Below are 15,586 nucleotides of genomic sequence, written 5' to 3' on the forward strand. Positions count from 1 at the left end.
ATTTTGTTATGTTCAGTTTTGGAAAGAAGCTTCAACCTTAACTCCACAGCGTAACGTACACATTACTTCTGAGATTATAAAAAAGGCAGTCTTCAGCATTTTCGCGTCTGAATACGCCTGGAGTTGTTGTTCTGTGGAGTTAAGCTTGAATTTGTTATGTTCAGTTTTGGAAAGACGCTTCGATGCGCTTCGACTCTGTGCCAGTATAAACTGACCCTAAGGGTACAGGTTACTAATAAAAAGTTACAGGGGATACTTACAATGGGCTTAGTAGCTAATCAATATCTACAATTATTCGTAAACAAGACTTATATATGTAGGTATATGTGCCCGTAGTCTCAATATAGCAATACTTATATTTTTAAATCGTAATCTACAAGTCAAGAAGCATAGGTAAAGTAAAGGAAAGCCGTGCAAAATAAGAGAAATAAAAAAGCAAAAAAATAAAATCAACTAATTTATTTTACTAAGGAATGTTCTACACTAAAATTAAACTAAAAACTTACTACTTATAAACGAAAAATTGAACTAAAAATATAATAAATTACTAATTAAAATACACAACTCATGTAATCGTTATGTTGAATAATGTTTACATTCCAAGAAATCACCTGTTCAAAGAAAGTTAAGACATAATACACTTGAACTAAGGTTTAAATTTAAACACAGTGGTTACTTATAAACATAAAAAATTGTATAAAATCATAGAATAATTTTATAATAAAATGGCAAGATGACGAATTATAACATAAACATTATTCAATCAAATAGTTTGAATGAGTAAAGGTATACTTTGGCCTTAGGAAACTTGAGCGCCATAAAAATAGAGTCATTATAATAAAAAATAATATTTTCTTGTTCTTTTTCAATTTACTGAGGACTATGCTGTTCTTACTGTCTTCTAGGCTTCCTAGGAACTCATGATTTTAAACCAATACCCGATTGCCTATTAAGGTCACCTATTCACACCATGAAACATGTTACGGACCTAACTCGCTAGTGGCGCCACCTACAGATTGCAAAAACGAAAAGTCCTCACTTTAATGTAAAATTTTTGTGTAACGAAAACTTTTTATCTCAATGTTTGTTATAATTTAACTTTTTTAAGCTTTTATAGCATATCACGACAAGATTAAAGGTATTTTGTGCACAGAAAATGGAAATAAATAAAGTAAGGCCACTAAGCAAATACAAAGAGGAGATGCCATAATGTGACCAGTTTTAGACTGTGACAAAACAAATCGGCCCAGCCCAATGATATTATAAGTAGGTGTAGAAAGGTTATAAGCCCTCAGAGAGTGGCATATTAAAATGAAGACAATTAGCAATGTATTTGTAGTAAGGGACCGCTAGAGAGGGGCGTGGTTTGTAACGTCTCGCGCTCCCCGTAAACAAAAAGGAAAATCCAATTATTGAACTCTTTGTATTTGCTTCAAGGAAAAGACTAATCACAGTAGTAAACTTTTGGTTATTTCAGATGTGGTGAAGAGTAACGCATTTTTTTAGTAATTTCAAACCCCAGCTTTTAAATTAATTTGATAAGTCCAAAACACTATTTTTGAACACCTCATCGGAAAGAAGTTTTAGCCAAAACAGAATCTCTAATATGAAAAATAGACTAATTAAACCAATTTAAAAAGTATTTAACCGTATTTACTAATAACCAAATATCTTACACGTTCATAGTAAGTAATGATGAATTATTTACTACACCTAGGACCAGTTTCAGAACTCCCTGTACCCTTAGTACGAGTTTGCTTAACGTTTAACTATATCGAAACGGCAGCGGGTTCGGTGTTCTGATTGGTTGGTCCATTCGCACCGGCCAACCAGAGCGGCGAACGCGCTCTCGTTTCAATCTCGTTTAAACGTAAAACATACTCGTAGTAGGCCTCTAATGTACTTAGAGAAGGTTAATATAATACGTCGAACGTATCATCGATCGCACTAACGTATCATCGGTTGAGTATGAGCAGTCAAGTGTTTTTCTATACATTTTTCTGTCCTGGCATTACCAATATTACGCGACGCTTATTCCGTCAGATATTATAAACCTTCCCTAAATTGACAGCTAAAGCACATCAACCTACAGTTAATCGATTTTCAACCTTATTACTAGATGTATACAGTTGAAGATAGATTGAGAGTCTGTAATTCCATATATCTGGTACAAAGTGACGATCAGGAAGATCTAAAACTGGCCTTAATGAATTTATTACACTAATAGGTACAATTTATAAACCGCGTATACGTTTTTTTTACAATTTTTTGTTTGTTCCCAATGTTTGTGTATCATGTTTGTACTAGTTTACAAAACGGCTGAACTTATTTCGATGCTGTTTCGTAAATTAAAAGATTAACGACTTGAGTTACTTTTGATCTGGACAACTCAAGTGCAGCACTGGTAATTAACTAATCATATTGTAAATAAAAAAAAATATGTTCAATGTATAATAAAATTAAATTAAAATAACTATAATTAATTAAACATGTAGATCATAAAAATGAGTGTAACCTTTTGTTTGACACTGTCGGGCGCAGACGGTTATGAATCCCGAAATGGTTTGAAATCAGTCGAGCATTCTCGAAAAGTTTACGGGATGTTTTTTTTTTAATTCTTATATTATTTATTAATAATAAGGAAATTGTCTGTAAAACGAAACTAAACAAAAATAACCAAATAAATGATACACAGACATTGGACCCAGATTTATAATTTATTTTTAATTACGTACTTAATCTATTTATTCTAAGTATTTATACCTCAGTAGTAAACAGCAATAAGTCACATTTTATTCAGTAAAATAAATTAACACTAGTCTGTGGGCGCTTCGATAAATCATTATTTTCATTTTCTATAACCATTTATATTGATATCCTGACACTTTAACTACTATAATCTAATTTCAGAAGGTTTATTTTATAATCGCCTCTAAACGCTAGTACAAAAGATTTAAATTCGTATGTACAGTCGTGTGATATACGCTCTTATTACAGAGCGTAACTAATCTTTGACAAAACTTCATAACTACCTCGATAGAGATAAGTTGTTTGTTGCAAATTCATCCTTCCTGCGTAAGGAAAAGAGTTCAGAATCGTCCACGATCCCTGTTCCATAGGAAAAGCTCATCAAATCTTAGAAGTTATACAAACTTCTATGTCATTGAGGGCATCAGTCATTTACTTGAAGTTAGCAGTCAGCCATTTTGTCAGTATTTCAATATAAATCATCAGATCAGCTTATTAAATACTGAAACACGCGGAAGGCGCTTTACAAATAAATAATACGTTCTACAAGGTCACATACATTTTTATTTTCACACTTTCATCAAGTAGAGTACAAAAAATTACCAGTCTGAGGGTCTAGTATGAGTTTCTTTACGTTAAACGAGATTGCACCGTAACCACGTTTAGCCCTCTGATTGGTTGGTTCATTGTAGCCGGCCAATCAGAGCGCCGAAAGCGGTAACGTATCGATATCGTTAAACGTAAAACAAACTCTTACTAAGCCCTCTGAAATGTGCTGCAATCGTATCGCTGTCTCACTCGAAATTACAGTTCGTGTATACTTGCATCTCGCTCACACACAACTAACTTCAGTGTGGTCTGTATACAGAGTGATTTCACAGTGTTTTGTTCTTTGCCAAATGTATTTATTTGTTTTAAATCCACTACATATACATTTTTTACAACTTCATAGAAAGTAAATAAATAAAGACTTTTAAACAATTGAAACTAAAATAAATATGTGTAAATATACACTAGAATTTACTAATGTAGGTGTAGAAATAAATAAAATAAAATAGGCGCCTCAATTCTATTTGCATACACTTGTAAAATCTAGTTATTTATGAGAAATTAAAATAAACATATCTTTTAATGAGTAGTAATCCCAGAAAAGTCTTTTACTCCTAATACTCCTATAAAAGTCCAGCTTTCCAGTATAAATATTAAATTATTAATTGATACTCGCGATTGTTTTGGCAGATGTTTTGCACCATATTCTCTCTGACAGTATTTTTATTTTATCAACAAGAAACTTTAAGTAACCACTAAAAGAATTATCTTTAACAATTATTTGATAAAACGTGACTTACACGTTTGTAGTAGTAATTTCATCCCAAGCACCTTGAGATAAGGTCTAATACCACATACTATTCGACTGATATAGCACATCTATCATTAAAAATCGCGAGCTTGATATTGAGTAGGATAACCACGTTTATTTAGAACTCTATTAACATTTGTATAAGGCAGTGGATGGCAAATCACATGAACATTATCTTTACACACTGAGAAAATTAACGAATTTGCGTCCAAAAGCTTCATCACTTAAATTCACGAGTAAACTGATCATATATTAAATACAATATACACTATTATATTCACAGCGCGCACTTCTTTCACTTTGTAACAAATGTTTGCACAAATATTGGTTCACAAGTTTGTGATTGGTCGGTCACTCGGGGCTGATGTCACTGTTCAGTGATCATTTGGAGGGGGACGTGAGACCAAGGGCCGCTGATAATAACCGCACCACGTTCTTCTGCTCCGTCTTGTCGTTTTCTGAAAGATTACAATACATTATTGCAATGAGTCTTCTGATTTTTTATAAGTATGTATCTACCAAGAAATAATTTAAAATAAGGTTCCGTAAAGCATTAAAGGATCCTGGATTTATCGCGTTTGCATTATAAATGCGAAACCTAATCATAAATACGCTACATTAGCTTAGCCAGTCGTGTGCGGAACGGAGATCCATGCGAGACACAATGTATTTTCTATTATTGTCTTATATACGAATAGAATAGAATTAGACACGAAAGAAGGTATCTTGTCTAATAAACAGGAACAACATAACAAACAGCGGCAATCTCTACATTCATCTAACTTTATCAAAATTGTTTCATTATTTAAGAATGAAAGCACAATACAACATACCTATCAGTTACTATCATAAATATCAAAATAAGTGTACTTCATAAAAGACTACAATACATACCATCATCACCAGTGACATGTTTCTCGAGATTGAGTTTCTCCTGCGCGACCTGGTAGATTCCTTCCTCGATGGTGCCGCAGCTCAGCAGGCGGTATATCGTCACTGGACGCGTCTGGCCCATCCTGTGACATCTGGAAACACCAAACATATTGTCATTATTCCTTAGGTTAGAAATAAGTTGGTATGAGCAGACAGATCACCTGATGGTAAGCAATCACTCGGTCGGTTAAGTAGTTTGAAGACCGGAGAAATACAACATAAGCGTTGTACCACGCAAGTCTTTTAAGTGAGGCCCTGATATCACTCCAGACGAACCTACCCATACATGCTGATATTGGCTCGATTCACACACGAAACTATAGTATTTTTGTGATCCACAAATTATGGTTCCAGGTCTTGTTACAATGTGAATATCAAACATTATTTTCTGTAAAAGCACTTACGACACGAGAGACAAATAGTTTCAATTTAATGTTAATAATGATTAAGTCTTTGACTGCCAATAGAAAACTGTTGAAGGCAAATCCTCCGCTAACGTCGGTCACCGGTGATCACCACGGCGTGCAATGTGTTAATAGATAATGTATTAATAATAACACTGACCTGTCCTCAGCTTGCTTATCATTGTAAGGGTTGAAGTCTATATCGTGTATGATGACGGTGTCTGCGGCAGTGAGGTTGATGCCCAGCCCGCCCGCCTTCGTCGACAGCAGGAACACGAAGATATCCTCGTTGTTGTACTGGTCTATTAAGTCTTGTCTGCAATTACGAAATTAAAATATCATTACGTAATGTCACTTATGTGTAGGGTTGGTTAGGAGATGCATATCAATGTCGTAAAGATTTTTTAAGAGTTATGTTCGTGAGTCTTGAGTACTAAACAAAAACAGTGGTTTAGAACATTCTCACATCTTATTAGTAATATTGTATACTCTACTTATCACAGTTTATAAATAGATTTGAAAAAGATCCACATAATAAGTCACATAATGTACGTGTAGTAATACCAAAAGACAAGTATAACCTACCTATCAGGGACGGCAGTGCTGCCATCTAGCCGCAGATACCGGTGCCTGCGTATAGTGAGGTAGGGCTCGAGGATGTCCAGCATCATGGTGAACTGGCTGAATATCAGCACGCGGTGCCCGCCCGCCTTCAGTCGCGGCAACATCTCGTCCAACTTCTGGAACTTGCCCGAGTCCAGGATTAGGTGCTCGGGTAGGGAGTATGATGATATACACTGGAATAGAGAGAGAAATGTATTAGTATTGAGTTTGTAGAGCGAAGTAGGTGTTTTGTAAAGAAAATTAGGAAGTAAATAGGGTCGATGACCGTGAATACTAATCAATAAGATGAAGAGAATATAAAAATTTGAATTTGTGTGATGTTTTACTCTTGCATCATGTCTTCACATGAGTAAAACATCGCACAAATTAACACAAAGTTTAAAGCTATAGAGCTGCTATAGACTGTAGTCTGTACTCTGGATAGAAATAAATAAATAGTTTTCACATTCATTGCCTATCAGCAACACTTTTCATCACCATCAATCATTAGATGATGGTTACGGGTGAATGAATTTACAATTTGACAACAAAAATCATCAATTTTCATACACTATTTGAATAGCAACTAGAGCTAATTAATGCAACATCTTACGCTATACTGCAGCGTGAGCTGGTGTATCTGGAAGTCGGACATGCAGAGCAGGTCCTCCCAGGCGTACTGCTCGTTGTTCTCCTTGTAGGCGGGGTCCCGGGCCAGGCGCGCCGCGGCCCCGCGCAGCGCGCTGTCCGCGTAGTGGTACCGCAGCAGCAAAGGGTGGTTGGCCAACTTGCGCATGTCCATCATCATCGACATGCCGCTCTGCTCTGTTGTGGCGTGGATCTGGGGGGAACGGGGGGAGTTATAACTCATTTTGATGTTCCGTTTAAAGTTAAAGAAATATTCAAGGGTGTAATAACACTCATTTTTGATATTACACATTTACTATTAAAGAGAAAATCGTATTTGATGATTCCAAAAGCACATAAATAACTCATATTAAACATGTTTCTCTGGAAATAGCGTCAGAATCATTAAGTTTAGTTTTCGAAAATATGTATAGTGTATATTTTTGTTCTATTAAGTGCATGTTTCAAGCATTTTTGGTAGATATTTTGGTACTTCCGACAATACTTTGATTTAAAATACGAGACTATACATATAAATAACAAAATAAATATAAAGAACTATAACATAACCAGAAATTATAATTAATTTTAACAAGCTAAGACTACTCTTATTTCTACAAAACAAAAATAAAAAAACACTCACCGAACCATCCTTAGCAGAGAAACTAGCAATAAGGTTCTTATACAGGATCCCCTGTCTCTCCGACATGGGGCAGAGCTCCCTGTGGTTGGTCTTCTTGGGCAGGTCCTGCAGCACGTCTCTCTTCAGCCGACGGAGCACGAACGGCTTCATGATGCGCTTGGCCTGAGTAATCTGACTCTGCTCGAAGGGCAGCTCGTCATCTTCTTGCTTGCCTTCTGCCTTTTTCGTTGTTTTAGATTTCTGAAATTTGAAGTTAAAGATGTGTAATGTGAGATGAAGTCGAATGCTACGAATGATCCTGTAGTGTAATGTGTATCCTGTAATGGGATTGAGTAACTCAACACAAATTGTTATTTCGGGTTTGGATGTGATGTGTATGGGTGTGATGTATGTTTGTAAACAGAGAAAATCCTAGTGTGGGGCAAGTGTACTGAGTAACAATCAACAGATATACATACATCTTACAACAACATATGGATTGCCTCATGGGTCAAGAAGTCGTGTATATACGTAATGGTAATTAAGGACTGTTGGTTTCAAAGAAATTTTCAAAGTAAAACTTACAGCAGTCTTCTGGAACAAACTCTTAAGGTCATCAGTCTTCCCGGAGAACATGTGAGGCATGACGAAGCACAGCAGGGACATCAGCTCCAACAGGTTGTTCTGCAGCGGAGTGCCAGTCAGCAGGAGGCGGTGCTTCGACTGTAATGGAAATTACACTTTGTTATTTACTCTATAATGTTCATAATGCAAATAGAAGCGAGCAAGCGAGTTGGAGACTGATTAAAAGGGTCTACTTTATCAGAGCGAACGTTTTTTATGGAATAAACCGGTAAACGAGCAGACGGATAACCTGACTGTAAGCAATCGCCGCCGCTGATGGACACTTGAAACACCAGTGGCGTTACAAGTGCGTTGCTGGCCATAATTAGGTAGGAATTTAAGGGTTGTTGGGGAAACGGGAATGGTCTCTATTACCCATGGGAAGATTAAGAGTGGTGATAATGTATTCTACTCTGTCAGAATATAAAAGTAAATAAACTTGCCTTAATTTTAAGCAGATTGTCGTATCGCTGCGTGGACATGTTCTTGAGCATATGTGCCTCGTCGTAGATGACGTAGTGCATCGCCGTGATGCGGAACATCTTGCGCTCCTCCGGGCAACTGTTCACCATTGTGTACCTGGGAAATACATTTATTGGTACAGTTAAATAAGTCATTAAACTGGTTGAATGTTGTAATAAGAGACGTTATACGCGTCAGATTTCACGCTGCTTATGATTATGAGCTCCTGTCGTGGTTCAAAAGTATTCGAATCACCTCGTCATACAGTTGTGCGAGAAAACCGTACAACGAAATAAATAAATCCTCACAATAAAGTAGACATTATCATATACGTCACTAAAATCAATTCTTAAGCGTTATGTGAAAGAACATGCATTTTTCAAAACAAATATTTGAGTTTGAGTCAAGAAACATTCTATAACAAATGTAATATCAAGAATACAGATGTAATAACTATTCAACTATGTTTTATCATAAATAATAATAAAGAACTCACGTGGTAAGTACGATATCAACGTCATCGAGTCCCCTGGCGTACTGTATGCGCAGTTGTCGCCTCTCCTCGGGATGTCCGTAGTACTTGCTCACGCGCAGCGCCGGGCACCACCGCGCTAGCTCACTGCTCCAGTTGTCTACAACCATCACATGTACCTTAGTTACCTTTGGTCATGTTGCAAGCAAAACAATTTGAGTAAAAATGTTTTAAAGAGAAGTCTTGTGCCTTTGCCCTGCAGTGGGACGACTATGGCTGAAAAAGAAATGAAATGAAAGAGAAGTATTTTTTCTAACACTACAACATTATTTTTACTGTAAAAAGTTGTGAGTGTTACACACAAAAACACTGAACACATCTAAATAGCATTTGGTACAGACTGATAGTATAATGTAAAGGCTACTTTTCCGAGTATCCGCTAGCGAGAAACTAATTTCATATAAGAACACAGACAATGAAAACTATATCTCACTTACCAAGTGTAGAAGCAGGTACAACAATCAAATGTGTTCCCCTCGCCTGGCCGGTTTCCTTCAGATGTGCCAGGAACGCTATCACCTGGACAGTTTTGCCCAGCCCCATCTCATCGGCCAGGATACCCGAGACTCCCTGCTTATGCAGCACTGCAAGCCAGTTCAGGCCTACCAACTGGTATGGTGCGAGTTTCAAGCTGTAAGATTTTTAAGTAATATTAGTATAGAGAAAATAAAAATAAAATAAACAACGTCACGCCTTTTATCTCCGAAGGGGTAGGCAGAAGTGCACATTACGGCACGTAATGCCGCTATACAATGTACAACCACTTTTCACCATTTGGGTTATAAGTCCCATGTAATAGGGGGTGAGTCTATTGCCATATACTGAACACAATTCCAGACTCCGTGCTACTACTGAGAAATTTTTCGAAAATCCGAAAAAAGCTCAGTAATACTTTGCCCGACCCGGGAATACCGAGACACCTTGTGCGGCAGTCGCACTTGCGACCACTCGACCAACGAGGCAGTCAAGTATTAGTATAGAGTATTTCTATTTATCAATTGTATGACAAAAAGTCTTTAGTTCAATGTCAGGTCAGGAACAATATTAGTAGAATTTGGGTCATGCTTAAATTAGAATTTGTCAAACATGTTACTACATTTATACAATGTTGTTAGATGATCATTTTAAAGTATAGATTCTTATGGAGAAAAACGAGCAGCAAACTTTATCATTACTCTCTACTCACAATACATTACATTACTAACATAGTTTAACCTAAGCTATGTGGATTTTTAGATAGTATTAGATAGCACCCGTGACTTAGTCCGCGTAAAATAATGTCTTGTGGCAGAATTTGGGCTTTTGAATTATTTGAATTTCCTTAGCTATAAACCTCATAGAGCTCGAGACCTTTCCAACAAATGCAAAACTGTGAAATCAGGAATAGACAGAATAGAAGAAATAGACTAGCGACCCGTCCCAGCTTCGCATGGGTGCAATGGTGATATATTATGCATATAAACCTTCCTCTTGAATCACTCTACCTATTACAAAAAACCGCATCAAAATCCGTTGCGTAATTTTAAAGATTTAAGCACACAGACAAACACAAAAATAGCGACTTTGTTTTATACCTTTCATGCAAAATGGCGGGTTGTTTGAGCCGGCCCGCGCCCGCCGCCACCGCGGACTCCAACTGCTGGGCGAGGACGACGCACTTCTTCATCAGCCGCTGGATGTTGTTCCTCGTCGTCAACAGCTCTTGCGTGGAGTTCAGAAGCTCCGTACTCAACGTCTTATTGCTGTTAAACTTTTCTACCTGGAAAATTATAGTTACATTTTTAATAACTATGTCGAACTGGACTGGGAAAATACTGGAGTTGTTATTAGTTTGCCTTTTATGTAGGTGATAGGTATCTTCAAGAGTAACTCCGGGTCAAAGCAGGAGGAAGGGACGGGGTGGTCTTTTGTCAGTAAGAGTCTGATACTCCTTCTCGCAGGTATCTTCAAGAGTACATGAATCAATCTTTTATGACTGTATTCTCTACCAGACAACCACAACCCACAAACACACTTTACATTCATAGAAAGTTAGCAATTTCTTATAACTTTACCACAATTTATTATGAGAAAAATAACGATATTTTATAGGTAAGTGAAAAAGATGCTTACCATATCAACCCAGCCCTTGAAAGGTCTCAAAGACATGATGGCTTCAGCTTTCTTCTGTGAGCATCCACTGAGCAAGGACAGCTCATTCATATTACTATTGTTGAGGAACTCGAACACTTTCTTCTTGTCGCCTATAAGATCATCTGTGACCTCATTGTCAGAATCCTCACTGTGAAACAAAGTTGGAACAGGTTATTGTACATTCAGATCAAATTGATTTTAGTAGGATGCTATTATAGAATTTTAATTTACTACACAGCTCTTTTTTCTTAGAATGTTGCCCCACTTTAGGATTTTCTCCTGGGTCCTGGATGCGTTTACAAACATACAAGTTCACATGCACATGACACAAGATCCGAAACTTCAATTTCTGGATCACATAAAATGTTGTTCCATGCGGGAATCGAACCCTCTAGACGTTGCACGGCAGTCAGTTGCCTAGCCACCACACCAATCATGCAGTCAAAATAAATAATTATGATTTCCTAGCAACACTTTTTCTAATCCGAAAACTAGAACTCTTATAAGTTTTCGTGTTCATATCTAATACATTGTCTATAGACATAACAAATTACAAGTGACTGCAACATTAAGGAAACTTCCTATCAAAACTACAACTAACATAACATAACATTAAAATGACTCAAACAACGAGTTCTACATACCTGTCATAAACTCTATCATCTTTTCCTTTTTTGACGCCATAATCGTCGTCTTCACTACCACTACTACCCCCCCTTTCCCTTCCTCCCTTGGTCGCCAAGGGTTTCCTCACCACCACATTCATCTTAGGTCCACTAGTCACTCTGACTATCCCCATGTTAGTGTAAGTTCTTGGGGCACTCTGTCCAGACACACCCGGCTTGGAACCGAAGTATGTGGATGTGGATCCTCTGTCGTTACTCTCAGGGTCATGCATCAGCAGCTCGTCCCTGGCTCGCTCCTCACTCCAGCCATGTTTTATTAGTGTGTTTTTGACGAACTGTAAAAATGTTATAAGCAATGAGAAAGGGCCAAATGTATATTAATTTTGTGTTAAGCAAAGAGTTTTTTTGTGTACAATATTGAAGGTTATTACACAAAATACCAAGAAAAGTATATGAATATAAAACATTACTTACTATTGGAGATATATCAGGAAACATTTCCAGCATATTTCTAAATCTTCTCTCTTTGACTGCAGTTGTGAGTTCCACAGTAACAGTGGGCTTCTTAGCGGGACTCGCTGCATCATCGGAGTCCGAGTCTTGCAGCCGTATCCGCTTGTAAACCACTGGTACATTCCTAACTACCACTGTATTTGGCGCAGCCATCCTAATTTTATTGTTGTGCATCATTTCTGTAAAGAAAAACCCACTTTATTATAAACTGCACACAGAACATTTTTCTATAGTATAAAAACAACACTTTTCATGTTGAATGAGGTATTACAACACAGAATGTATCAATTTCGCTTATCTTGCAAGTTGTAACAAGTTTTGTAAGCAATGAATAAAACTATGCCTTCAACCTAGTTCTTTAAATATCACACAAATATTATAAATCTGAAAGTTTGTTTGTTTGGATATTTGTCTATCAATAATGCTGAAACTACTGAACGGATTTTGATGAAATTTGGTATACAGACAGGGTATGAGCTGACTTAGGTGATAGGATACTTTTTATCACGGGAATGCGGCCAAAGCCGCTGGCAGAAGCTAGTATACCATTTGGTACTAGAAGTAGGTTACAAATTCATTGTTTACACCAGTTGTTTCAACCATTGTCCTCACAATAAATCATAAGTCTTGCAACTGTGAGAGAATTCAACTCAAATAGTGAGAAGTTTCCTAAATTACGAATACTCCCACAATAACAAAGCTCATGTTTTATTGTGACAACTTGTTCTACACTTACTGCTAAATGGGGGATGATGGTAGTAATCACTTAATTGTTTTCTATTCTGCTTAGTCTGTAATGGAAAGTTGGATGATGATAGAAGAAAGTTTTTAATATGAATTCATAGCTCATTAAACTTTGTCTCTATAGACATGAACACTGTCATGATATTTACCAGTCATCTTAGGCTTACAATTCAAGTTGAATGTAGCTTACTTATTTCTTGGTAATCTTAATAATTCATCTATCATAACAATTAGTATCTAAACAAAAATCTTTGATAAACAAAGAAGTCCTAATATATATTACATTCAGATACAGATTACATCACTTTTGCTACTACATCTATTTATTTTAATACACTAAAAATATATTCTTTCCACTGTTCTTACAAGTTACTTGAAGCCAGCCCAATACATAGATGACATAGTGGGCCAACCATTCTCTACTTTCCCTAACATAATTTTCCTTCCTATCTTAATACATAATCTTTCCATCTTTTCTTTGGTCATACTTTTTCTCTATTAAGGAAAGGAGCTCTTTTATAGTATAAAAGTACCTACATACATATTCATAACCTATCAAACACATATCCTTGTATTCCAAATAGCAAATGCAAGAATTATAATATCACATAACTATATTGCATAACAATATATCACAATAAATATGAAAAATTTATAGATTCACCACCTTGATGATAATAACCAAATAACAACAGTATATGATTTGTTAAAGGACTTGGTCTCTTAAAGGCAACATTGCCCAGTGCCATGACAAACATAATAATTTATAAAAGAAATTATATTGTTAATGGACTAAACAATATTGTCTAAACTTAAATTTGTATCACAAATTGGGTAAGCAAGAATGCTGTTCACAACTCCAATATCATAAGAGCTGACTGTAACCAAAAACACCCACTCTAACACTTTCATTCCACACACAATCAGGCCATGAACAACATCATCTATTACACCACATACATCACAATTTGATGATACACTATAAGATAAAATACCATAAACTTCAACTGTAGTTTCTGAACTATTGAAATTAAGGTTAAGAGAAGAACAAGAACCTATGATGTGTTTCATGTGTTATTATAAGCTTACATAGTAAAACTCGAAATCATTGATTGCAATTACATTAAGGTGATTTTGGAATTCAAATAAAGAAACTAAATAAGTATGAAAATGTTTGTCTATGTATTTTTTAATCACACAAATATGGACTGTGGGTAAAAATATGGCATCCAATCCAATGGTTAGTCAATTACATTTACAGGTTTATTTCTGGGTTTCTAGCAGTAGAAATGGTAGTGAGAATAGTTGATAAATAATTTAATTTGTTTTGATAATGAATTTGTAAGTTTTTTGTAGTTGATAATCAAAATGAAGGTTGTTAGTTACTCATTCCCCATTTGATGTAAAAGCTTAGTTTCAGGACTAAATTCTTTGAATAAATACCACAGAATAATAGTAGCATTTATTGTGGAGTAAAGTATTTTTCACCACTTGAAAAAAAATATAGAACTTAGCATTATATTGGGAATAACAAAATATTGTAAATAAATAGAAGCTCTAGTACATTATGCACTGAATATCACAGCAGCTTTTTTTATTAGTACTTTATTACATGGTTATTAACACCATATGACCGGTAAATTAAATTAAACTTAAAAAACACGGATCAGTGAACGTGGTGATTTTAATTCCTCGTGGTGAAGGTACACGCACGTGCCATTTTAACCGTGACCTTGTCTTTAGTATAGTTAAACCCTTTTTACAAGTACTTACGAGAACCAGAAGGAGATGAGGTAACCGTTACTGGGCTGCTAGGTTCACCAGGACCGTTTGGTTTCCTCTGGAACCTGTATTGTCTCAAAAAACTCAACACACTCGGACTTGTACCATTAGACATTGTCACACTTAATCAATCAGTTAGTCAGCACTTTTCAGAAAAAAAACTTTCAAGTTCTTTGATAAAAACGTAATAAAGATTTACGAAAAAATTATCAAACCACAGAAGCACGACAAGAAGACAACACTACGGCCATTTTTATCCGCGAGACTGCCAGACTGAGAATGAAATAAAACAGGCCAATGGAATGAAATGTCATAAGCTGTCAAAATATTTATTAACCAATTACAGCAGCGTTCGGATAATTTTAACTAATGGCACTACTTTCGAATTTTTAATGACGTTATCGAACAATAAGAAAAAAATGTGGCTATAGTAAAAAATATATATTCTAGTGAAAATACGGTTTTACTATTTATTTTTATTTATGTAACAACGAAAAATTTATATGGATACGCTACTTATAAAAAAATCTAGAGACTAAAAAAGTTAACTTGTGAAAGTTTTGTTTCTAAGTTATTTATATTTTTTAATATATTTCCCTCCTTTTTTATTTTATTTAGTTTTGAGGTGTACTTTATATGTTGTTTTTTTTTAAGCGAACGAAGCGAACGAGGTGTCATACATACCTCTTTCATCGTAATTAATCGTAGCAATTGGCGTTCCGTACAGTTAAAAAATAAAGATAATTATAAAATAAATTAATAAAGTAAAGAGAAATAAAAAATGATTTATCAGTCATAGTTTTTTTATGGAATAGGTGGCAAACGAGCAAACGAGTCACCTGATGGTAAGCAATCAGCGCCGCCCATGGACAC

At 35.9% G+C, this 15,586-nt stretch overlaps 1 protein-coding gene across 1 annotated transcript; it reads right to left on the reverse strand.

Moving 5' to 3' along the window:
- Positions 1 to 444: 444 nt before the first annotated feature.
- Positions 445 to 14,992, reverse strand: LOC118269232 (SWI/SNF-related matrix-associated actin-dependent regulator of chromatin subfamily A containing DEAD/H box 1 homolog). Its single transcript, XM_035584237.2, has 15 exons — positions 14,705 to 14,992; positions 12,149 to 12,366; positions 11,693 to 12,009; positions 11,028 to 11,196; positions 10,490 to 10,674; positions 9,353 to 9,546; positions 8,880 to 9,015; positions 8,365 to 8,500; positions 7,883 to 8,020; positions 7,319 to 7,558; positions 6,662 to 6,889; positions 6,031 to 6,242; positions 5,606 to 5,761; positions 5,003 to 5,133; positions 445 to 4,566 (listed from the first exon to the last, which is right to left on the reverse strand). The coding sequence occupies exons 1-15, from the start codon at positions 14,826 to 14,828 to the stop codon at positions 4,490 to 4,492; spliced, it is 2,661 nt and encodes an 886-aa protein (XP_035440130.2). The 5' UTR covers positions 14,829 to 14,992; the 3' UTR covers positions 445 to 4,489.
- Positions 14,993 to 15,586: the final 594 nt, after the last annotated feature.

The sequence above is a fragment of the Spodoptera frugiperda genome, chromosome 2 (assembly GCF_023101765.2).
Source record: "Spodoptera frugiperda isolate SF20-4 chromosome 2, AGI-APGP_CSIRO_Sfru_2.0, whole genome shotgun sequence".
Lineage (NCBI taxonomy): Eukaryota > Metazoa > Arthropoda > Insecta > Lepidoptera > Noctuidae > Spodoptera > Spodoptera frugiperda.